The 23857-nt window shown below is 49.9% G+C and overlaps 8 protein-coding genes across 8 annotated transcripts; 3 read left to right on the top strand and 5 right to left on the bottom strand.

The window, feature by feature from the left end:
* Positions 1–42: 42 nt before the first annotated feature.
* On the bottom strand, positions 43–3213 carry FIESC28_06388 (uncharacterized protein; the record flags this gene model as incomplete). The annotated part of the gene is made up of 2 exons (XM_031160532.1): positions 43–3085; positions 3137–3213. The coding sequence occupies 2 exons, from the start codon at positions 3211–3213 to the stop codon at positions 43–45; spliced, it is 3120 nt and encodes a 1039-aa protein (XP_031015393.1).
* Positions 3214–5676: 2463 nt separating this feature from the next.
* FIESC28_06387 (uncharacterized protein) lies at positions 5677–6144 on the bottom strand (the record flags this gene model as incomplete). The annotated part of the gene is made up of 1 exon (XM_031160531.1): positions 5677–6144. One exon carries the CDS (start codon positions 6142–6144, stop codon positions 5677–5679), a length of 468 nt encoding a protein of 155 aa, XP_031015392.1.
* A 1198-nt stretch (positions 6145–7342) lies between these two features.
* Positions 7343–8744, top strand: FIESC28_06386 (uncharacterized protein; the record flags this gene model as incomplete). Its single annotated transcript, XM_031160530.1, has 2 exons — positions 7343–7546; positions 7611–8744. The coding sequence occupies 2 exons, from the start codon at positions 7343–7345 to the stop codon at positions 8742–8744; spliced, it is 1338 nt and encodes a 445-aa protein (XP_031015391.1).
* Positions 8745–9456: 712 nt separating this feature from the next.
* On the bottom strand, positions 9457–9846 carry FIESC28_06385 (uncharacterized protein; the record flags this gene model as incomplete). Its single annotated transcript, XM_031160529.1, has 3 exons — positions 9457–9465; positions 9576–9675; positions 9785–9846. The coding sequence occupies 3 exons, from the start codon at positions 9844–9846 to the stop codon at positions 9457–9459; spliced, it is 171 nt and encodes a 56-aa protein (XP_031015390.1).
* Positions 9847–11120: 1274 nt separating this feature from the next.
* FIESC28_06384 (uncharacterized protein) lies at positions 11121–12292 on the top strand (the record flags this gene model as incomplete). Its single annotated transcript, XM_031160528.1, has 2 exons — positions 11121–11631; positions 11685–12292. 2 exons carry the CDS (start codon positions 11121–11123, stop codon positions 12290–12292), a joined length of 1119 nt encoding a protein of 372 aa, XP_031015389.1.
* A 213-nt stretch (positions 12293–12505) lies between these two features.
* Positions 12506–12961, bottom strand: FIESC28_06383 (uncharacterized protein; the record flags this gene model as incomplete). The annotated part of the gene is made up of 3 exons (XM_031160527.1): positions 12506–12597; positions 12655–12757; positions 12908–12961. 3 exons carry the CDS (start codon positions 12959–12961, stop codon positions 12506–12508), a joined length of 249 nt encoding a protein of 82 aa, XP_031015388.1.
* A 564-nt stretch (positions 12962–13525) lies between these two features.
* On the top strand, positions 13526–16048 carry FIESC28_06382 (uncharacterized protein; the record flags this gene model as incomplete). The annotated part of the gene is made up of 1 exon (XM_031160526.1): positions 13526–16048. One exon carries the CDS (start codon positions 13526–13528, stop codon positions 16046–16048), a length of 2523 nt encoding a protein of 840 aa, XP_031015387.1.
* Positions 16049–16346: 298 nt separating this feature from the next.
* On the bottom strand, positions 16347–18769 carry FIESC28_06381 (uncharacterized protein; the record flags this gene model as incomplete). The annotated part of the gene is made up of 2 exons (XM_031160525.1): positions 16347–18108; positions 18294–18769. The coding sequence occupies 2 exons, from the start codon at positions 18767–18769 to the stop codon at positions 16347–16349; spliced, it is 2238 nt and encodes a 745-aa protein (XP_031015386.1).
* Between the last annotated feature and the right edge of the window lie 5088 nt (positions 18770–23857).

Genomic DNA, 23857 nt, shown 5'->3' with positions numbered 1-23857 from the left:
GGTACTCCAAGATGCAGATATCCAAACCCAATTCCTAACCGTTTATTCCCACCTCTTCCATTCTTGAATGTACTTGTCCACCTGTTCTTCAACCCAATCCTCGTCATCATGCTTCGATCTCTCCAACTTGGCCAGCTTTTCGTGAATCATGGCCTCGACATCCATGCGTTCGAGTACCTTGGCCTCCAGGTACTTGGGATCATTCCATCGGCATGCCTTCTTGAATATCTCTCTCATCCGGCTGGAGTAGAGCTGGCATGTTGCAAGCGGTAGCTTCTGCGGCTTCATGTAGAAGTTACGAGCGATGACGTTATCATCCTTGATCGAGGGTTTGACCACTTCATCGAAGCATTCGCCACAAACCGTGAACTGCTGAAGGTATTGCATAACATGCCAGTGTCCATTGGCAATTGGCTTATCTTCCTGGCACTCGCTCACTGAAGCCATCTTCTCGACGTCTTGTGCAAGAGTCTTGACATCTGGCTCTTCTTGCTCGAGCCGAGCTTGATCTGACGTTGTTTCCAGCGCGTCAAAGTACATGACAAAACGTTTCCGTTTTGGCTTGAAGCGCATTGCGCAAAGTCCCCTGGTAGGTTCCGAACGGGAGTCGACAGGAATGAAGGTACCCGTGAGGTTGGGAAACAATGCATAAATTATCTTGACACATTGAGGACACACCGTAAAATCGTAGATGGGCTGTCGTGTGTATGGATTCCAGAGCGACTGCCAGTTGCGGGTGGTAACTCTGTCCCCCGGACATGGAAGCCCCTTGGTGGCAGCAACGGCGTTGGCAACTTCATGGAATAGTCGCAGATCAGGCAGCTCATTCTTCAAAGTGAGAAGCCATGCAATGCGGTACCACGGCCCGACACCAAAGTCACACGAAATCGCCTGGGAAGAGGGACGAAGCATAATCTGGAACATGTTTCGATACTGCGTCTTTGCAAAGACAGCACCATAGCAGTCCGGGCAAATGTTGAAATCCGTGCGAGGTAGTGTAAGCCAGTCCACCGAGCCTGCAACGGGATGCTTGCGGCGGCATTCGGGAAAGGTGGTAACACCTGTCACTTCCTGTTGTTCCGAGTGACGCCGAACGGATCCTACTGGCTTCTCGAGGCGAACGCCATCTCGAATGGGGTCAAATGCCGGTGGTTTCCAAGATTGTGTGGAAGGTGGAGGACGATTAGTCGATGGGAAAGCCGATGCAGGCCTAGACTCGAGTGATGCACTGGAGCCATTGGGAATAGGAGCTGGCATGCTAGGCATCGACACGACTGAGTCTTCCTCATAGCGAGATCGTGACCTGCCCACTCTTTCCGCATTATTCCGTACGTCAAAGGGGTCAACCAAAGGATCATCGTCCATGGGGTAAGGGAGCTCCGACTTTGGCCTTTCAGGAAGGGGGTGGTGATCCCTAGTGATTGGAAATGTTGAGGAGGGCCGTACGGGTGGAGGCACGTCGCCTGATGCAGTCGATCCATTTGGAATAGGGATTGGAAATGGGATTGGTATCGTAGGTCCTCGAGTCTTCTCTCTGGGACCGCTCGGTGCATCGATCTTTTCCAACTTTGGCTGAGAATCTCGTTCATCCTGCAAAACAACAGACTTCTTCCGTCTTGGATGAAGCTCTCGCGGGCCCTTGGGATGATCGTCTCCAGAACGACTGTCCTCGCCACGGTCGTCTCGTCGAGCTGTGGACTCTCTCACAGGCTCACGAGATGAGTATGTTGAGGATCGACCATACTCCTCACGCTCCGGTCTGGCGTAAGGGGGGGAGTTCTCTTTCCTGCTACCTCTTGATACATACTCGCTTCTGTAAGGGGGTTCCCCTCCAACTCTTTCTTTTGACAAAGGACGACTGGGCTTCTCTTCAACACGCTCTTTCGAAAGCGGGCGAGTTGAAGTATCACCGACTCTTTCCTTCGATAAAGGCCGGGTCGATTTCTCGGGCTCAACAGTTGTACGTTTTGTTGTGGATGCAGTTGAAGAGTTTCGAGTATGGCCACTTTCATACCGTCTTTCATTCGGTATACTGGAAGCAGTGCTGGGCCGAGTAGGAGACCTGCGCGCAGCATTCTGAGACTGTCCATAGTACGCTTGATCACGACCGCTGGCGCTACTCTTAATAATTTCGGGTGCCAGCGAGGGATCAATGGGAATTTTAGGGGGCCGAGCGGGAGGCTGTTCATAACGACTGCCAGCGGGCGCCGAAGGGCGAGTACGGTATTTCTCTGGTAACTGATCATCTCGAAACTCAGTTTCCAGTCGAGGCAAGTCTTGTCTGCTGCGTCGTTTCTCTAGGGGCGGTCTGCTGCGTTCCCTAATTGTTGGTGCATCGGCTTTCAAATTAGTGTCATATCTTCGACTTGATCTTGTGTCTGCATAGGCGTCGCTCAACGGTCTCTCCTGTCGCTCAGCCCTTTCAGTGCGCTCGGGCCGGTCTTGTCGCTCAATTCGCTCAATTCTTTCGGGTCTATCCTGTCGTTCAACCCTTTCATTTCTTTCTGGCCTTTCCGGCCTTTCGCTTCTTTCAGGTTTGTCTTGTCTTTCAGAGCGTTCGACCCTTTCTGGTCTGTCCTGTCGCTCAGCGCGCTCATTCCGTTCAGGTCTCTCAGATCGTTCAACTCGTGGAGGCTTAGATTCCGGTTCGACTCTACGTTCTGGTTCAGTCCTTCTGCTAGGTTCGGTTCGTCGAGGTCCTTCCGTCCTTCTCTCGGGCTCACTCTTGCGGTCCGATCCGCTCTTCCTGTCGGGTTCGCCGCCCTCGGAACCGCTCGAAGAGCCTGTTAGAATAACGAATCGTCGCTCCGGATTGTATTCATGAACCTCCATAATCACGGGGTTCTGTTCGGCGTCCCCACGTGATGGGGGCTCCTCGTCCTGGTATTTGGAGAATGACGCCCCATGTTCCCGCTTAAGTGAGACTTCTTCATCTTCGACAGACGGCGCCGGCGGTCGAACTCTGGAAATTTGTGGTGGAGCTGCAGACTGTGGTCGTGGTATTAATGGGTAATAAGGCAGCTGGTATGGTTGCTGCTGGGATGGGGGCTGAGAGGAAGGACGATCCTCAATCTGCGATGGTGGACTATTGACCGTTGTAAGTAGTTGTTCAGAGACAGAACTATAATGCACATACGGTTTCGGACTTTTGGCTCGGGACGTTGTAAAGTACCCGGTTTGGAGTAGGTTTTGAATGTCAAACGACTCGCCCATGATGCGTTTCTAAATGGCTGAGCAGTAAGAAATCATGATACGCTTTGGAGAGAACGACAACAGCAAACGCTCCCACGGAAATAAAAGCAAAAAGATGAACAACCGAGACAGAATAGGTCGGAAGGCTGAGATCGCTTGCTGATATGTGTTTCTATGGTGTTTGTTGTCGCACAGGCCTGCTGGAGACGGAGAAGGAAGGTTGGGTTTGTTGGTTGGTGCGGCGGGCGTTGCGTTCCAAAAACAGGCACTATACCTATAGTCGTAACTCTGATATTGATGCCGCAGAGGGTGCTGACGATAGAACAGTAGACACTAACTAACAGAAAGCAGAAAAAAGAAGGAAACAATCTGCTCAGTTCTGCTCTGTCCTGGCGCTGTTTTCTAGGCGGCGACGTCAGAAGAGAAGCAGAATAGAAGGTCAGAGACACCTTGGGGCGCAGTTTGGATCGGGTTCTAATGGATGGAACCTCACTCAAGCAGAACACCTACCTTAGTACTACTAACATCAGCATGGATGGGCTACTGGACTAGGTAGCCACTAGCCAGATGACATAGTAGTATCACAGGAGGTACCTAAGCATCCACCCAAGCCACCATATATAACAATGTACTCTAAACTCCCAAGTGGGCGGCTGGGCATCATCCACCCCTCCTCTCGTCATCCTCAGCCCTCCAATAGCCCCGCCAGGTTGCCCCTCCTACGTCCGGATTGATCATGCCGATTAAAGCCATCGACTACGGTAGGCCATTGCATTTCATAAAATCACCGATTTGCTCCAGTGCAACGTATCACCATCAATCAAGAGACGGCGCTATCATGTCTCGGTAGACGGACATAGATTTTGATGCAGAATTGAGTTGTAGTACAGAGTACAGATCATGTCCTTCCATGCCCAGTACGACCACAACAATCATTCAACAGAACAGAACAGAACCCTGCTGTATGACCCTAGCCACCGCTTTCGTTTAGATGACAATGACCCCAGAGGCCCAGAGACGTCCATTGACAAGTCAACAGACTGCCATGTCACCTAAAACTCCGACAGATATATCCTGGTATTGGCATTGGCATTTGGAGGTGAGCAACATACTATCAAGTTCAAGCGTTATCTACCTGGTAGGTACCATATTCAATTTTAGGTATCTCAATAGCCCTGAAGACAGTCGTTGAAACAGACTTGCTCAAAACTTAAGGGTATTTGTGGATAACCTTCAGCCATCGAATAATTATCACGAAACAATCCATGGCCTTTGCAGATCATAAATTCAAGACGGTCCCGCAACCTGAGCCCACAATTTGACAAGTCATCTAGTTTTCTTATAGGCTTTGCTTTGCATGATTTTTTGTAATTGCAATGAGCGGTAAACATGGATATATCTGCGATGGAGCCCATAACCTAAGTAACTTGACAATATGTACTGTCAACGCCTAGTGTGGATAGTCTCTATCTAAGGTAGTTGGTGAGTCGATAGAGATTCTGTTGCATAAACGAGAATGGGCGGACTATAGTACCTATGTAGGTCTCTGGGGCTCGCACTCACACCGATTGTCAAGCGACGACAAATGAGGACGATTGCATATATGCGGTGTATTTGCGATGCTTCTTACGAGAATGCTCAAGGATGAAGACCTCAATAGGAGCTCTCGGCCAGGGTTACTATATGCCAGCCGACAGGCGTTAAAGCACAGTCCGCAGGGTGTCAGAAGATTTGACCGTTGAAAGCATAAGAGACGAAATAGCTTGATCACCTTATGCCAGCTTAGGTAGACTATCATTTAGGCTACTTTATTTTTGTAGCCTAAGTCTTAGAGGACATTTCTTCTGTTACCCACCTAACAGTCCAGCTGAAAGCCCAACTCGAATTACAGGGTATACTATACCATTAACTTTCCGGTAAGCGGTGCAGTATATTACGTAGACTGGCTAGAGTAAAAGAAGGATTATAATAGAGGTTACATACGAGAAAACGCTTAGACTGCCCGAGTATTATTGGCTATCTTTTTTTTCTCTCTCTCTAAATATCTACTCAGCTGAGATCTATATCTACTCATTCCTGCCTTTCAACATAGGCCCAAATTACCTCGTTGTCTGTCCTTTGGCTGATGGTATTCCCTTCTGTTTAGGAGGAAGCCAAGTACCTTTGACGATGATAAGGCTGGACTTTTGAAAGTTCGAGCAAAGACAGCAAGATACAAACCCCATGCTAACTTATCTTCGGCCTCTATTGGAGGTCATTCGCGAAGAGAATAAGTGACCAAGGACTCAGTGTTCATAACAAGGGCTCGAGATATGGGATCCGATGCGACAACGTGAACGAAAACTCAGGCATCATGCCTTCTTTCCATTTCTACAGTCAGTCCAAATGACCTATTACCCATAACACAATACTCCGTCCATGATCAAGATTCCAGACTCTGACTTGTCCAAAAGTCTCTCCAGAATAACACATCGCAAAAGGCGTCTAATCTTCAAGAAGGTCTGCAATATCCTTGTCGTCCTCCTCCTCTTCCCTTCGTCGCTCCTCAGCTTCAAGGAGGTCCTTCAACATAGTTCTCTGTCTCACGCGAGCCTTCTGACCCCAATCAGCACCAGTACCGTCACCCTCCTCGTCGATTTCAGGCTCATCCTCGGCCAGTCCGCGCAGCTCATTGGGAGAGATCTGGGCCTTGCGCTTTTCCTGGGCGTCATCATCCTCCATCTTTTGGACAGCTCCTTTTGTGATAAACTTCAGAGCCAGAGGACGTAGGAGCATGTAGCCGCCCACGATGACGACAAGACGGAGCCAGGCTTTTGTGTCCATTGCATCGAATGCAGTTGAGATGTTGTTGGAGGCGTTGGCGCCATACTGCAAGAACTGAGCAGTGAACTTTCCAAAGGCATTGAGTTCAGGCTGCTCGCCCTGGTGTTGTTGTTGAGCCATAGGATCCATTGTGAATGTGTTGTCTTTGTGAGAGTGAAATTTGGCGTGACTTTGGACAAGTGATCTCCTTCAGAGTTTCTTGGCAATGATGCGTTTCCAGGTGTAAAGGGCCTATATGCGAAGCTTGGCGTAGATGCAAGGTGGCTTTTGCGGCAGTAATGAGATAGAGTCGCGCTAAGTCAAAATCCCACGTGAGAAATGAGTGCTGAATCGCAGTTTGAGGTTACTCAGGTGGGTGTAGAATTGGGAGAATAGGAGAGGGAATGACAGAGTTGGTAAGTTGAGACCCTGAGTTGAGTTTTATATGGCGCGCGCGACTCGGGGGAGGCTCGTTTCGTTTTTTTACTTGCCCGATGGAGCCGGCGCTCACTCACTGGCCAAGTTCTGGAACCTGTCTTGTACGGAGTACCCGCTAGACAAATGAGGGTAGCAACCTCATGAATATCGTTGTTTTCAGAGCGCATAATTGATCATTAAGCTATGAGCTAATTAAAATCAATATCAATGCTCTTTTCAAGGGACATTCATTGTTTCATAAGCAGCATACATGCTTGCATGATTGGAGAAGGTTCGAATAAGTAATTGAGAGAAGTCTTGAGTTCTTTTATCCTCCAGGGCTCCCAGGTGGATGTCAGAAGAATTGTCCTCTAAGGCTTAGGCTACAGAAATAAAGCAGCCCAAGTGCCGGTCTTAACTGACCTAAAACGACGAAGTTATTTCGTCTCTTATGCTCCCCGGGGTCAATTCTTCTAACACTCAGAGAGCTCCGTAGAAATTAGAACCTCACTTACTATGCGCTTGATGTCCCAGACTCAGCAATCACCATGTCACAGAGACATAAGAAAAGAACAATCCTTGGTGTAGTATATTCTAGAAATGAATTCTTAATATATTTACCTTACCTGTCCATCAATGATCTTTCAACTACATTACCACGTGACCGTTCTCTCCCCAGTATCTAAGTGGACGCTCCAATCCTAGATGGTTGGACAATGGCTCCACCAAAAGGACAGACCCGGACGCCTTTGGAGCGAAGCAGAGCTCGAGAAATTTTCGAGGCCTCATCATAGCCGTTTTCCATTTCCACATTCATCCCCCTCCACTCTTGATAGCACCATCGTGTGTTTTTCTCCCTCCTCTCCTCTCATCCCTTCTTCTTCTCCCCCTTCTCGTTTGTTCTTTATAATACCCATAGGGAGTCGCCATCATGTCGACTGCTTTCCGATCTATTGCGCCTTTCCTGCGCACCGCCCGACAAGGGCTCCGGGCTAACCCCGTCAACCCGCTTCAGTCCGCCTTCACCAAGCAGAACGCCTCTGGTGTCCTCAACCTCTACCGCACATACGCCGTCTTTGAGCGATCAAAGCCCCATGTGAACATTGGTACCATTGGTCACGTCGATCACGGCAAGGTACGACATATATAACCCCTCTATTTCACATAGATCAAACCTCGGCTGACACTATATCTCTTAGACCACTCTCTCTGCTGCCATCACCAAGCGCCAGGCCGACAAGGGCCTCGCCAACTTCCTCGAGTATGGTGCCATTGACAAGGCTCCTGAGGAGCGAAAGCGTGGTATCACCATCTCTACTGCCCACATCGAGTACGCCACCGACAACCGCCACTACTCCCACGTCGACTGCCCTGGTCACGCCGATTACATCAAGAACATGATTACTGGTGCTGCCAACATGGACGGTGCCATCATCGTCGTTGCCGCTTCCGACGGTCAGATGCCCCAGACCCGTGAGCACTTGCTGCTTGCCCGTCAGGTCGGTGTTCAGCGAATTGTTGTCTTCGTCAACAAGGTCGATGCCATTGACGACCCCGAAATGCTTGAGCTTGTCGAGATGGAGATGCGTGAGCTTCTCAACACCTACGGCTTCGAGGGTGACGACACCCCTGTCATCATGGGTTCTGCTCTCATGTCCCTCCAGAACCAGCGCCCCGAGATTGGTACCCAGAAGATCGATGAGCTCCTTGCCGCCGTCGACGAGTGGATCCCTACCCCCGAGCGTGACCTTGACAAGCCTTTCCTCATGTCTGTTGAGGACGTCTTCTCCATTGCCGGTCGTGGTACCGTCGTCTCTGGCCGTGTTGAGCGTGGTATCCTCAAGCGTGATCAGGAGATCGAGCTTGTCGGTAAGGGTCAGGAGGTTATCAAGACCAAGGTCACCGATATCGAGACCTTCAAGAAGTCTTGCGAGCAGTCCCAGGCCGGTGACAACTCTGGTCTCCTCATCCGAGGTGTTCGCCGTGAGGATGTCCGCCGTGGTATGGTCGTCTGCGCTCCAGGCACTGTCAAGTCTCACACCCAGTTCCTCGCTTCCCTCTACGTCCTCACCAAGGAGGAGGGTGGCCGACACACTGGTTTCCAGGAGCACTACCGACCTCAGCTCTACCTCCGAACTGCTGATGAGTCTATCGACCTGACCTTCCCTGAGGGTACCGAGGACGCTCACAGCAAGATGATCATGCCCGGTGACAACACCGAGATGGTCGTCACCATGGGTCACCCCAACGCTATCGAGGTCGGTCAGCGATTCAACATCCGTGAGGGTGGCCGAACCGTTGCTACCGGTCTCTGCACTCGCATTATCAAGTAAGCGGTGTTATAGATGGGTAAAGGAAAAGTTTACGGGGTTAGTGTACGAATTATTACGCTTATGTACAATCTGGCAATGTCTGTTTCTTTGAGTCCAATTGGCTCTTGTATATTTAGGTGGCCCTGGGGCTCAAAGATCTCCGCTCTGCTTCCTCCCGTTGTCTTGACTATTGTAATTTAGACAAAAATCTAGGGAACCTGGAAGGCAGTAATAAGACTTGTAAAACTAGCACGCCAATTGCGGTATGTGAATACTCGTCCGTTAGGGCTACGCGGTCGGTAGACTTTGCCCATTGCGAACTGATGCAGATGACATTGCGTGATCACAGGAAGGTGTCAAGTTGGGCACAAGGGACCGATGGTTCACATGGAGTTTTTGATTGTCGTAATTTCACATTGACCCGATACACTCCATTGCCACAGGCTGGTCATGCGGGATAGTGCGAGGATAAGACAAGACACATAGACATTTCGAGGTCCAATGCAATGGTATTCGTCTATCCTCGGAGGATGTTCGTCAGACGCACGATCTTCCTGAGGGACCCAAGCAAGCCATAAAACTCCTGTTCCAAGCGGCCGCCCTCCGAGTGCTTTTTTAACGCGAGGCCTTTGACTTCCTGCTGAGAGTCCTTCCCCCCCACACAATACTTTTCTCTCCAGCAGTTCCCCCCATCCCTTAAACGAGAAAACCGGGTGTCATGATGATTGATCGTTTATCGGTACTGTAGACGCAATCGGGTCAGTCCTGTTTGTTCTGACTCGCGCAAATCGCTGAATAGCCTGGGCCTGGACTAGAACACCAGGCTGCGCTTTCACTTGATGCAAAACTCACCTTGTTGAAACCGATGTCCTTGGCCTTCTCACGGAAGCACTGACGGCACAGGTTGAGGTCGTACTTTCGGATAAGACCAGCCTTGTGCTTGCAGACACGGCTGGGAGATTAGTTAGCATAAGTAATATTCGAATCGTCTATCGAGGAACGCCGTCGGGGGCATTTTGTGATTTCGCATCCGACGGAGAGGATTGTAGAATTATTCGTACCAGCTGCGAGAGCCCTTGCCGTAGTTTCGAGGGCGGGAGTTCCAAACGCTTTCGTGAGACATGGTGTCGTTGTTGGGGGTTGAAGGCCGAAAGCTCGAAGGGTTGCGGGATGGTTTGGATTTCGCGAGATGGAGTGAGCTGGAAATTTTGTGTGCGCTCTCTGACTAGGTCCCGCAGCCCCAGTTTGGGAAAGAGCGAGGGCTCAGAGGTTCGGCAGACGGAGCAGTGGTTATTCCGTTATCATTTGGTCCCCACTCTGAGCTGTCCAACAAGGTGAACTTATATCCACTCGAGGGCACCTCTAAGCAAACTTGGAGAATGATTTGAATCGTTGTGAGCTCTTAATTGGCTTAGGAGTTTCTATAGTTCAATACTTGAGTTTATTTTGGAGTCTATAATTGTGTTGTGCGCCGTGGTTAAAAAAGAGAAAAAAGAACTGGTGTCTGGCGATATACCTATCAGTCCTATCTTCAAGTAGGTACGTACTGTACATAAAATTGGAGAAACTTCAATGTTGGTAAGGAGAGTGTGGTTATGAGGATAATCAACTCTGGGTAACAAACACCGCTATAAAGTGACAAAGAAATGCTTGAGAAATAAGAGAAAGTTTTTCTATGAATTCGAGCTACATATGTCTCCTGTTCTAGGCAAGAGATTTATACACTCAATTAATGAAGAACTTAAGATCAACATAGGAGCTAACGGGGGTTTGTTTTTGAGTTTATACTCTGAAGAGCTCTAGAAGTTCCTTGAACCACCTGCTGAACACTTTCTTATTAATCCACAATTTCGTTAATCTGTTATCATTTTTGTTAAAAGATTTAGTCTCGGGTCACCATACACAGGCATTTCCGAGTATAAGTTGCCAATGGCGCCATCATCATTAATCAACATTCATTCATATATGTCACTGCAGTGAATAAGAAGTGTCGTACTGTATGCTTAGTGATCTCAATAAAAGTTCAACTTGGACATGTATTTACTGACTTCCATGATACGAACTGCCTACTAATAGGCTGTAACAATTACTAGAAACCATAACTGCTTCATCCCAAGTCTCAAGGCGATGGATGCAGTGACAGTCCCACGACATAATTGGCTGATTACCCCAACCAAGGTGGCGGTGGGAGCTTGCCTCAGCTCCCACTAGTCCCGCTTTACTTTACAGGGATGTCCACCTACACCGGACATTCCTATGCAAACTGGCATCTTGGTCTGATTTCCAAGCAACTATCCAGAAACAAAGCACATCTCTTCACAAAGATTGTGCTCTGGTTTGTCTTGTCTCTTCTCTCCCCTTATATACAAACACCAATCGAACCAAGGTCCATCCAATATGGTTCTCATCAAGAGCTTCGTGCTCGGCGCTCTCGCCGCCACTGTCGCAGCTAAATCCGCCGTCATCGAGCTGCTCCCCTCCAACTTCGACGACATCGTTCTCAAGTCCGGCAAGCCCACCCTCGTCGAGTTCTTCGCCCCGTGGTGTGGTCACTGCAAGAAGCTTGCTCCCGTCTGGGAGGACCTCGCAAACACCTACGAACACACCAAGGACGTCCAGATTGCAAAGGTCGACGCCGATGCTCAGCGTGAGCTTGGTAAGCGATTCGGTATCCAGGGTTTCCCTACCCTCAAGTTCTTCGATGGCAAGAGCGCAAAGCCTCAGGAATACAAGTCTGGCCGTGATTTGGAGAGTCTGACCAACTTCATTGTCGAAAAGACTGGTGTCAAGCCCAAGAAGAAGCTCGAGATGCCCAGCGAGGTTACCTACCTCAACGACGCTACTTTTTCCAAGGCTATTGGTGGTGACAAGCATGTCCTGGTTGCCTTCACTGCTCCCTGGTGCGGACGTCAGTTTTGCCTTTTCCCCAATAGTCAACTATGCTAATTGTTCCCTGTATAGACTGCAAAACCCTCGCCCCTACCTGGGAGGACCTCGCTACCACATTCGTTAACGACAAGAACGTCCTGATCGCCAAGGTTGACGCTGAGGCTCCCAACAGCAAGGCTACCGCGGAGCAGCAAGGTGTCAAGTCCTACCCTACTATCAAGTGGTTCCCCGCTGGTAGCAAGGAGCCTGTCGCCTATGAGAGCGGACGTACTGAGCAGGCCTTTGTCGACTGGATCAACGAACATGCCGGAACCCACCGTGTTGTTGGTGGTGGTCTTGACGCTGTCGCCGGTACTGTTGAGTCTCTGGATACCCTCGTGGCCAAGATCACTGGTGGTGCTGCCCTCGCCGAGGTCGCCGCCGAGGTTAAGAAGGAGGTCGAGAACCTCACCGACTCTGCTCAGAAGACCTACGCCGAGTACTACGTACGTGTCTTTGATAAGCTGAGCTCTAACGACGATTGGGTTTCCAAGGAGCTTGGTCGTCTGGAAGGCATTCTCGCCAAGGGTGGCCTGGCCCCTTCCAAGCGCGACCAGATCCAGGCGAAGACCAACGTCCTTCGCAAGTTCGTGCAGAAGAAGGCCGAGGAGAAGGTCGAGGAGATCAAGGATGAGCTGTAAATTAGCAAATGCATTGCATTACAGCCAATAAGCAAGTATAGAATCGTGGACCTTGTATGTAGTTGATTCTTGGGTTACTTGATGTAACGATATAATGAAAATACCATAACAATGAGGCATGTTGATTCTTCTATTTGCGTATGATGAATCGAAGCTTTCGAGAGATAACCTGAACGCCCTAAACTATTTATCTATATGTGAAGTTCATGAAGTTTATGAAGTTTTGGTTGAGCTTCCATCCTTGGGCTTATTACTCTCTTGAAGAGCTGCCTCCAGATTATCTAGCCTTCGAGACATTTCGTCCACTTGTTTGCAAGGTTAGTGTGGGGCGTTTATCAATACTTGGAAGCGAGTGCACCTACTCTTAGCAAAGATTTCTGAAGAGACACCCGCAAACTTGTTGGATAGAGAGTTTAGAAGCTCCTCCACAGCCGCTGTGACATCGGCGCGAGCATCATCTGAAGCCTATAACAAAGGAATCAGTCAGTCAGTGGCGCTGTCCGAACCCGACCGAGGACAAGGCTTTGGTGCTCTACAGCTTAACGTATGCAATCTTTGTGTAACACTGCATGCGTTGAGTCTGGCGCGAGTCGCCTGAGTTGGTATGAAACGTACATTTTCCGGCTTGTTATTCGCGGCGGTGTCAGGCTTAGGGTCGTTGCTAGCCATGATGGAGTTTAGGTGTAAGAAGTCAGGACCTGCTGGTGTATGAAACGCTGGAAAGGAAAACAACGAGTATGTAAAGGTGAGGTTAATTGGAATTACTGTCCACAACAAACGTGTATATGTGGTTTGGTCTGATGTTGATTCGTTTACTGGGTAATAACAAATGAATGTTCCATGATATAGATTAGGTAGAAGTCCCCTTCCATATTCGTACTGTGTCGGAAAAGGTACGGCATAATTTTATAGGACGTCAGGTAGCCCAGAGGGCAGCCACAGCCACAATTGCTATGATGGATACGTACCACTCCTTGAACCAGCCGACGTCTCACAGGAACGAACTCCCTAAGCGGGCTGTCAGTACCTACTTCCACTTATTATATTCATAACTCAAACAACATCTCAAAGATAAAGCCACACCAACCATCAACTATATCCACAGACTCTGTTAACGTCTCATTAACCCTTTGATCTTGGTTGTTATCATCGTCATCTTCACGTCGCCGTTGGTCGACGACTACAACAGACCTAATGTCACAGCAATAGGCGCGCTTACCATCGTGGGACATGATGCCTCAAGCCCAACATCCGATTGCTACCATAATCTTCATTGTCGTTATCATCTGGCTCGTTTTTCCCGATAGCGACTATTCGGGTCAATCTCTTACTCTCTCCGATCTTGCACAGGAGAGGCTTGACCATTTCCAGGATGCACTCGACGTGCTGAACGCCTCGCGCTGGGGCGATTTCACACCAGCTCCAGAGAAGAATTCTGATGTGAAACCTTCTTTCCTCAACATAACAGGCTTTCGTGCTGAGGACAATCTCTCATGGGGTGACTTGAAGAGGTTCCGTGAGAGGAGTCTCGCATTCAGTCGACATGCCGTACCGCCAGTAGGGGGGCAAAACTTATGGGACGCTGGACAAGGTGAACCCATGTGGACGAACGCATCAGGGATTGTCCATGGAGAATGGGTCAAGAAGAAGGGCTCAGTATCCAGAGGATATGATAGTTACAACCTGAGTAGGATCGCCCCTGACTTGGACTGGATTGGCGATCATGCTTCCTGGGCACGTAACATTACTGGCCGCACCGGCCGTATGATGCTGCGTCTTGAGGGGAACAAGACGGTCAGCGAGTATGAGCAACTACCAGCGCAAAGTGGAATACCTGTCTCTGGTGGCCTCATACGAAGTGTTAGAGGTACGACAACTATCGAAGACACATATGGTTCTGGCCATGACTGGGAGATGAGGCTATGGGGGGTCCATTGGCCTCGTCAGGGTGTCATTCTCATGACCACCACCAGTGAAAAGTTCGAGGGCATTTTCGGTCTCCCGCACTTGACCCCGAGCGAGGACTTCTTCCAGTCCAGCCAGAAGCTGCTGAATGAATCGATTGCCCGTACGATTACCAGAAAGAAGGAAAACATCTACGCAGATCAGACATTTCCTTGGACTTCTGATTTGGAAAACCCATTGTACACCAATAACCCATCACCACACTGCGAGTATATCATGTATGCGCAAGTCTACCCACCAAGTCGAGGTCGTTTCAATCTTGATTCCGAAGAATCGTCCAGGGACATTTTACAGTCAGCCATCAGCACCATAGAATCAGAGTTACAGTCACCGGTAGGCGCCCCTATTCCTAGGGTTCCCAAGCTCCAGATGTCGGTCGTCATCTATTCGCCGGATTGTGGGTTCTTTCTTGAGAGCAAAGGTCCGCCAGACTTTGGTCCAAGTGAGGCCCAGCATCTGACCGGCATGAAGATGGAGGTTCAGGTCTACCAGGTGAAGGCATGGATTCTCGTGTACGCAGTTGTCATGTTTGCCCAGGTCTATATGCTTAAGAACCAGATGCGCGAGTCTTGCACCCCTTCGACAATGGGTCGTGTGAGTTTCTGGACCATTGCCATCATGCTCATTGTCGATGGCATGACCTTCACTGCTGCAGCTACTTGGGTGTCCTCTGCTGGTGCTACCTTTCTTCCTACCCTGGCTCTTCTGTTCGCAGCGTTCCTGTCCATGACGATTGGTGGGAGTTTTTTATCCAAGGTACACGAGGTTCAGATACCCGAGACTCGACCTCGTAGAGAACAAACCCCTGGCGCGAGCAGTTCAGGGAATGGTCCCGGTGCAGTAGTCTCGTCCGCTGCGGTACCGAACACAACTGGCCCTACTTCTCTTTTGCCCAGCCCTGTTACGGCGCGTCAGCCGGCCAGACCTCTGCCTCAACCACAACCCGTCATTGTCCCGTCTGACCAGGACATTGATGCTGAGGTTTCTGCTTCAGCAAGTGCTGTTCCTGGTGCCACAACCGCACAACGGGCGGAGGAGCCACCGCCATCCTTCCAAAGTATCATTGGCCGCCTCATTCTCTCTTCTCTGTGTATCATATTCCTGGCAATTTCTTCCACAACATGGTACCCCAACCTGCGGTCTCTCTTTTTGAACCTTTGCATTCTTATCTATCTCTCCCTCTGGATCCCTCAGATCCATCGCAATATCAGACGTAACTGTCGTCGAGCCCTTGGATGGCCCTTTGTCATTGGTCAATCGATCCTACGTCTTCTTCCCGTAGCCTACTTCTGGACTAAAGAGGATAATTTCCTCTACGCTCGCTCGGATCGTCACGCATTCTTGGTATTCTGTGCCTGGGTTTGGATTCAGCTCATTATTCTCGCCGCGCAAGATATTGTCGGTCCTCGTTTTGGGATTCCTGCTGGTTGGGCCCCTGACGCCTGGGACTACCACCCTCTTCTTCGTGAAGACGGTCTTGAGGCTGGCGGTCTGCCAATTGGTCTTGTTGCGGATGATACACCAGGTATTGAGCGTGCTCGCTCCTCGGGTGACGATGGCAACAAGAAGCAAAGCTCAATGAGAAGCATTGACTGTGCTATCTGCCGTGAGATACTTGAGGTGCCGGTACTTACAGCCGAAGATGAAGACACGGGCGTTGCGGGCGTTTTTGCTCGTCGCTTATATATGGTAACGCCTTGCCGGCACATATTCCATAGCGGCTGCCTCGAGGGCTGGATGAGATTCCGCCTTCAGTGCCCCATATGTCGGGAGGAGCTACCGCCTCTATGAACTTTTTGTATAACAAGCATTTGTGTTCTCGGATGGTATATACCATCGTTTTGTTGGTGTTGTTTGCTTGGAAAAACTGCACGACAGCATACATAGGATACACCATTGGCTGGTCTACAAAGATGATTCTTGTTTAGTAGTATGTTACACCGGGCATTAATATAATATCTAAGCATTTTCCCTCCCATAGTTAAAGTCTCGGTCCGTAATACCTTCTCCGCAGTAACTCACGTCTACATTCAAAACAGGGCACCTATCATACATTGCGAGCGGTGGCGCAAGGCTCGGTTCGATGAGCTCACCAATTCAAACGGGTTTGGCGGAACTTTGGGTCCGGCACACCGGGTGGGAGGCCGCGGGTACCAACATGAAGGTCTGCAACACGAGTCCTCAAGTCGAAGTCGACAGATCGAATCGTAAAGCGCTTTCCTTCTGGTATGATACGGGGTATAGACCTCGAGATACCATCAGCAGGATATGACTCAACTCCCATAACGAGCGCCTCTGACTCCTCTAGGTTCATGACCCAGGCACTGATGTTGGCCACCATCTCGCTATCCCACATGCCCTCCCGGCGAGCACTGCTGCGAAGCAGCTGAATAGCTCGGCGCCGGGTACCTGGGTCGCGACATTTTGTAGCCACGACGAACAGCGGAGCAACGATCCCGAGATCGGCAGCAAACCGAGGCTTGATGTGTGGAGCCGAGAATCCCATTGCTGGGAAGAAGTCCTGGGGTTGCCAGGTTTCGCGTTGTCGATGCTGACACTGCCCAGGGTTCGGGCAGTCACGCGCAGCGGCTCGTCTCTCTTCGTCGCCAACTATTTCGATGCCCAAGTCGACTATGGTCTGGAACTGAGGAAGGAAGTTGTCGAAGTCGGACTCCTTGTCACTGAACATCATAAGATACAAGATTCTCGAATTGGTTGCCAACATCTTCAAGGCTGCAATTCCTGCCTTCTCTTGTAGGCTAACAGAAGGGTTGTGGCGCGTGAAAAGCAGGTTATCAAAGGCCTTGGCCCACGCATCAAGATGATTTTTGAACGAAAGACCATAATCGAGCCAAGATGGGGGAAGTGTGCCCCTCAGATCCGTCTTCATGGAAAAGAGTTCTTCGATATATCGCATGATCCGAGCATTTAACGTATCACAAGCTACTCGAGCTTCGATGACGGAAGTAAAGTTTTCGGGGATGGAGATAGGCTCTTCTTGCAAGGGAGTGTTTGTACCACTATGGCCAGGGGATTGCGTTTGCGATTGCGAGCTTAGCCGTATACTGAATGGTTGTGGGAAGTGAAAAGCCATGTCGTAAGACTTTGCTTGGATTGCCAGTCGGGTAAAGATAGTGACGAGTTCCTCCTCGAGAGAATGTTCTGAAGCTGGCAGCAGTCGTTGCCTTTGTTGGGTGCGGAATATATCGAGCAGACCGAGTCCGGTCTGGATCTGATGAATAGCCTGTCTATGATCACCAATGAAGGAGTCGAAGCAAGCGAGAAGGACATTGGCCATAATGGAAGTTCTGTGTGATCTCTGGTCTTGGGTGTTTAGCTTTACTAACGCATTGCACGCATCACCATAACGTCTGATGGCCACTTGCCAGTGACTCCTCACAACCTCAACACGCGCATCAGAGCTAGCATCATGCCCGCTACGCAGGTTGAGCACAGCTGTCTGTTCCAGAGTCTGATATAAGGCGCCCAGGGCGATCACAGCACATTTAATAGCATCTTCAGAATGGCATTCCTGTAAAACGTAATGGGTCCAGAAAAGGTTGTTGAAGAAGCCGGATAACTCGTGGGCCGTGTGCGAGCGGAAAACGTCAAAGTAAAACGTCTCGTTGGGTTGGATTTGAAGGGCCACGGACGGTTGGTAAGTAGTAGGTGACGGAGAAGGGGTTCCAGGGGAGGCGGCTCTCAGAACTGCTCGTTGGTGTACTCGGCGTGGTAGAAGATGGTAGTCGCCCTGCAAAGGTGCAATGGGAGCACTCGAGGATGCATGAGCATCGTAGACCGGCATCGGTTTCGGGGCGATTCGAATCTCCTCAAAGGGACGAGAACTACGACTAGGAGGCGGGTAGCCAGTGCAGTTTTTGTTGCTTCGTACGCATTGTGTACAAGCTGGCCGAGCCTCGTCACATTTGATGCGTCTTTGCCTACAGTTTTATCCAGGTAAGATTATGGATGGTATGGTGTCGAAGCAAGGTTAAGATGAAGCAAGGAGGAAGGAGAAGGGATTGGGCAGACATACTTGCAGTTGGTACAACCTGTCTTCACTTTCGGTTTACTTGTCCTGACTCGTTTCGCTTTGACCTGGGAGGAAGCAGATGTTGCAGTCGGAGCTCTTGCGTCTGACGAGGTCGAAGCTGAAGGAGCTTTGGTCGAAGAGGCCGAAGAAGCAGGAGCAGATGCAGAGACAGACGGGCTGCTCGAAGCCGCAAGAGTGTCAGCAGCAGCACTTGGGGTGGCCGGTGTACTAGTTGATGTGGGAGAGACGTTGCTGCTGCTGTAGTTACTCTCCGTGTAAGGAATATCGATGGTGTTGAAGTTGTTGATGGCGATAGGGTGCAGAGAAGAAGACGGCTGAGTTGCCGAGTCCGTTGTTGAAAAGGATGGGGTCGTGGTTGTCAATGATGAAGTTGATGATGGAGCCAACAGTGTTGGTGTTTGTGCTTCCGTCGATTGACCCCTTGACATGGAGGAAGGCACGTTGGCGGCCTGATTCATATTTGCAAAAGTTCTAGAGGAAGGTACATCCGAGTTTGTTTGTGCATGTACTTGGACTTGGATTTGTACCGGGACTTGTACTTGTGCATGTGCCCTTGCTCGTGCCTGCGCCTGCGCCTGCACTTGTGCCTGCGGTTGTGACTGTGACTGGGACTGGGACAGTGTTCTTCCCCCCGCTCTCTCGGAATGAGACGATGAGGTCTCTTCTTTTAACCAACTTTGAGCCATGGAAGACAGACACGACACAAAGTCAAGTCACCTCAGCTACCACCAGCCTGACCTTCACGGGACAGGGACAGTGCCGATATAGGCAGTAGCTAAGGTAAAAAGCAAGTAAGGTTGTCGGTTTACCTGGTCAGATCGCCGTTAATATGTTATTCACCCCCGCGATAACTCCACGACTACCACGTTTTTTCCTGGGTAGCGAGCGAACCGCTTCTCGGCCGAGAAGACGGGTGGATGGAAAAGGTAATCTTAGTCGGTATAGTCGGGAATCAGAGTTTCTGCGAGAAAAGGGTGGCAGAGGACTAAGAAGTAGCCGGAGATAATAAAAAGAAATGGAGGGACTAGAAGACAAGCAAGTAAAAAAAGACTAGTAAGTCGTCACAGAGGTGAGCACAGGGCTAGGTTGATACGCATATGGAAACGCATCAGGGCAGCCTGACTGTGGCGGATATAGGTAGTAGGTAGTGTCAGTGTCAGTGTCAGCCCTGGTCAAGTCCTCGGGCGCAACGATGCCTTTCTATACGCAGCTCATTACTCCATGAATTCTGCAATTATTTCCCAGGGGCAGATCCAGCATCTACTGTACAGTGCTGACAAGCATAGATTGACATGACAAGCATGGATGGGGCTCATCTGTTCCCTGATATCAAACACCACTCCTATCTGGGAGGAGAAGGCTGAAGCCATGCGGTACCATGCTATACCATGGCTCCCATTGCCGGGGAGGGTGCAATAATCAGCCCGAACCTAGAGAACAGACAGAGCACTAATTCGACAGCAGATAGTAACAGATCCCGAGTAAATCTGGTCCGTTGTGGGGAGAGCGGCCGGAGCATTGTAACAAACAAGAGGTCCGGGGGTCCCCCATGGAAAAAAAGAAGCAAGCACAAGCGCCAGCAGAAGCAGAGACGGACAACAGATCGCCGGTGGGTTTAGTCTGGGCAACGCCATATGGCCTGTCATGCTTCGGGCGAGCTCTGCCAAACTCGGAGTAGCACGCCTCTGTGTAACCACAACTAAGATCAAAGCTAGACATCCGGGACTGGCGAGACAGCCGCAGCATAGCTTCCCGTGCGAGAAGACATGGGATGGTCCCGTCAGACACTTGCAGCAACTAGTCGGTTAGTAAGTGAATCAGCCAGTAATGGATAGTTGTCGGTCCGGGTATGGTTTTCCAGCATAATACAGGGCAGATACAGTGCTAGGGTGGCAGAGAAGTCCTGAATAGTCGACTAAAAGATGCCAATGCCAATACCAATACCATACGTATTGGCAAGTGGATTTAGCAGTGAAGATCCATTCTGTAGACTGCAGAGTCCCAGGGTTTTCTGTACATACAGCACAACAGTGCACTCAGTCTACTGAACAGCCAGCAATGAAAACAACCTGGAAGCTATGCAGGAATCCCGAGGTCCCGAGTCGACCCAGCAGCCCCAGGTACGGATACTGTGCTGCTGCAGTGTGAAAGTCCATGCCAGCGTACCGTACGTGAATGGATGGATGTCAATGAGAGCGAGGATAGGGATGGCTGATTAGACTTGGAACCAAATCTGGGACCAGGTAGTGCACCGTTCAAGCTTCGGGCCCTCCCCTCTCCAGCGCCGCCCTAGTGCAGACTGACGCTCGTTGGTGCTTGAACGAGACTTACTTACCCAATGAGGAGGAAGGTGACGTTTGACAGGGGGAGCGCTTGTGCGTTCCTGTTGTTGGTCGCACAAGGGAGGGCTAGTAGGGAAGAAGCTTGGCTAAGCCTCGTCGAGAAGGATTGACGCTCGGCGCTCTGCATCTGCATCTGCATCTACAGGGCTGTTAGGAGTGTGATTTAGCGCGGTGGCGGCGGGGGATTCAACACAAGGCGAAGGAGCTGGAGGGGCTCGGGGCCATCTGACGTTTTGTTTCTATGGTCGTAGCATGGATATTCCTTGATTGAAAAGAGCTTGTCGACTCTATGAGTGATCAATGATGGATCAAGGATTGTGGTTGTTGTTCTGTTCTGCTGCGGATAGGCTGAAGCTCTGACTGCTAAGGTAACTAAGCTCAGCACCTGCCCAAGCTGAGACGGGCTAACCCAACAGAACGCTCCTGTCGTGGCGTTTGTGGCACGCCCTAGACGTCTGGGCAGGCTTGGCAGGTATCATTTGACTACATCCGAGCTATTCCCGCTCGTGCAGAGATATCCCGGGTAATATTATAACCAGTTTCTCTCCACCGAACCCTCATCACAAATCTCAAAACCGCGTATAATATGCGACCCCAACAGGCTTGGCTTCGTCTATAGTGGAGCTGGCCATGCTCTTCGCCACCGGCAAGTCAGTTTAAGGCCTAGGACATCGGGTTAATATCGACCCCGAGTACAGGCACAGTAGAGAAAAAGCAAATACTAGTACTACTAAATTAATTAAAGCGGTTTGGTTTGGTTACAGTAATAACTACCACCGTCCATAGTCAAGGTTATATGATTGCAACGCAACTCAAAGCAAGGAAGACACAGCAGTCTCTTCTCTGCTCTACTCGCATTCGCTTAATTTCTCTACAAATTTCCTCTTTCGTAGACGGAGCTCCGATCTCTCTTATGGCACTCTCCCTCTCTCATCGTTATCAAGTACCGATCACCAGGTACCATTTGATCCCATTCGATGTCACGGCTTGGGGTATGTAGTGATCACTAGGTATCATTAAGAAAGACCACTTAATGAACTCCTTGCGATGCTGGTTGCTGGTACAAAAGTCTGTCTTTTGTAAAAATTGAACTCACTCTCCATGTCTCAACAGTCCGGGCGGAATCAGATGTACCTACGCTGCGACACGTTCTCGTCTAATCTCGAGAATCTAGATCTCGATAGCATAGCTCCGAAGCATCTCATAGAATAGTAGTACTGTTGCTGTGCTATACCCCGATCGAGTACACTGTATCCGCACTCCGTACTGTAGACTATGTACAGATTCGTGTCCATTCTTGGCCTTGTAATCATGCGGCACGGTTGCTCATTAAACTGTCTCATCTTTCCACTTGTAGCAAAGATCCAATCCCTTGCCTGTCCAAGTCTGTTTTGCTCTGCTGAGTCTGCTCAGATCTGCTTTGGATCGGGCTTGTCTGTGCCCTGTGAGCAAGCCGTAAATCTCAACGCTCTTAGCCAATCGTTCTGGGGGGAGTCTCAGGTCTCACTACAGGCATTTGCAAATTACAGTCGCCCGTCCCCTGATCTGGTCTTGGTGACATGGTCTAAGTTCAGAGTTCTGTGCTAGAGACGACTGAAGTTAGTTCGTGGTTATTAGGTCCCTTCTAGTGCCAGGGGAGCGGCAAGGGGCGGTATCTTCCGTCACTGAAAGTAAGTGTTCGCATGATTATCAATGCTCGGGGGTCTGCCAAGACGTGAACGTGGCTTCCTGGTCCTCGTGGCCTCCCAGGAGGAGGGTTATCCGGTGCCACGGTACAATTTACAAGACATTAATTTTAGTTTCATTTTCGTATTCACACTGCTAGGTAGACTGTTGAGGCGGGGTAGTCTAATGAGCTGAGCTGTGCGAGTCGTGATGATTACCCTCCAAATTGAGAGTCATTGTCTTACAGAATTGAACATGAAGATTAGCCGTCTTGATGATCGATCGACACAGTACCACAGCCACATACAACGTTTGCTGACTGAGTTATCGTATCGTACTGTACTCGCATAAACATCCATTAAACATACTACCCTACTCTATACATCATGTCATCTATCACACAATTCAGCCTTATAGATAGAGATCTTACAACACTTAGCAAGACTGGGTTTAGGTAGGTAGTATTCTCTCACTGCAACGGCAAGATGAATCCTTCCCATCCCCCCAAACCTACTCCGTAACTTTTCTTCACCCCTACAAGACCCCTGGCTTTCGGGTCGGTTCCTCCACATCAAGCATGGAAGTCGACGTTGCAGTCGTGATGATCACCTTTTTTGGTCTGAATGGCCGTGGGCGACGTCTCCTTTCGCGATCCCGGTACGCGGCTCTTGACCTTGTTATCCAGACGAAGTTACCCAGCCTGGTCCGGTTATCTTACATGCAGTCTTATACCGTACGATTCCTACGTAACTGAGTTGAAGGAATCCATCATTTCCCACTTCTGGCGATGGTCATTATTTTCTCCTATTCGAGGTAGATTCCAGTGGGCTCTGGCCCTCCAATATTCTCCGAAGTTACGGATACCTGCACTGCCTACCATCTTGATCCATGATCCATGATCCATCCCATCCCATCCCATCCCATCCCATTCCATCGGCCACTCAGTTGAGGATACAATAATTGGCACAACGCAGTACGCCGATCCCCTTGACTATACTAAACCTTTTTCGGCCATTGCCCTCTGAAGTGCGCTGGCATATAACGTTATCCGCAGGGATCAGCCAAACTCCCCGGGACTTATGCAAAAGCTAAGTACGTACTAACTAAGACATTGTTTCAGCCTCCAACTCAACTGTGCCCCCCAAAATTTTGGGTGCTAAGGCCCCATTCGTATCTAGGTGTATAAGCAACTTTGCCGATGAACCAACGGAAAAGAGGCCAGACCAACATACCACAGGAATCGCCAAGGCTTTCTGTTTGCCAGACTCAGTAACCAGGGCGTAATGCAGCCCTCCACAAGCACAACATTGTCATGCATGTCTTACATATCATTGCTCCCCGGTCTCGGTCTCACTCTCCCTGTCACTCTCTGATTACTCGGCTCCGAAAGGCGATGGACACCAAGATCAACGGCCGATAGCAGTATTCGTGTGTACAGACTCAGAGCACGGGCTACAAGATTGCCGCCGGCAAGTGCTGAATGCCAAAGCAGCGAGGGATTGTGGAACAGTGTTCCAAAGGATGTCTAGGAAGTGCACT

This window comes from Fusarium coffeatum (assembly GCF_003316985.1).
Source record: "Fusarium coffeatum strain FIESC_28 chromosome Unknown BRIP53273_contig_137, whole genome shotgun sequence".
In the NCBI taxonomy this organism is placed as follows: domain Eukaryota; kingdom Fungi; phylum Ascomycota; class Sordariomycetes; order Hypocreales; family Nectriaceae; genus Fusarium; species Fusarium coffeatum.
The sequence above is the reverse complement of the archived record's forward strand: the minus strand, read 5'-3'. Positions and strand labels throughout refer to the sequence as shown.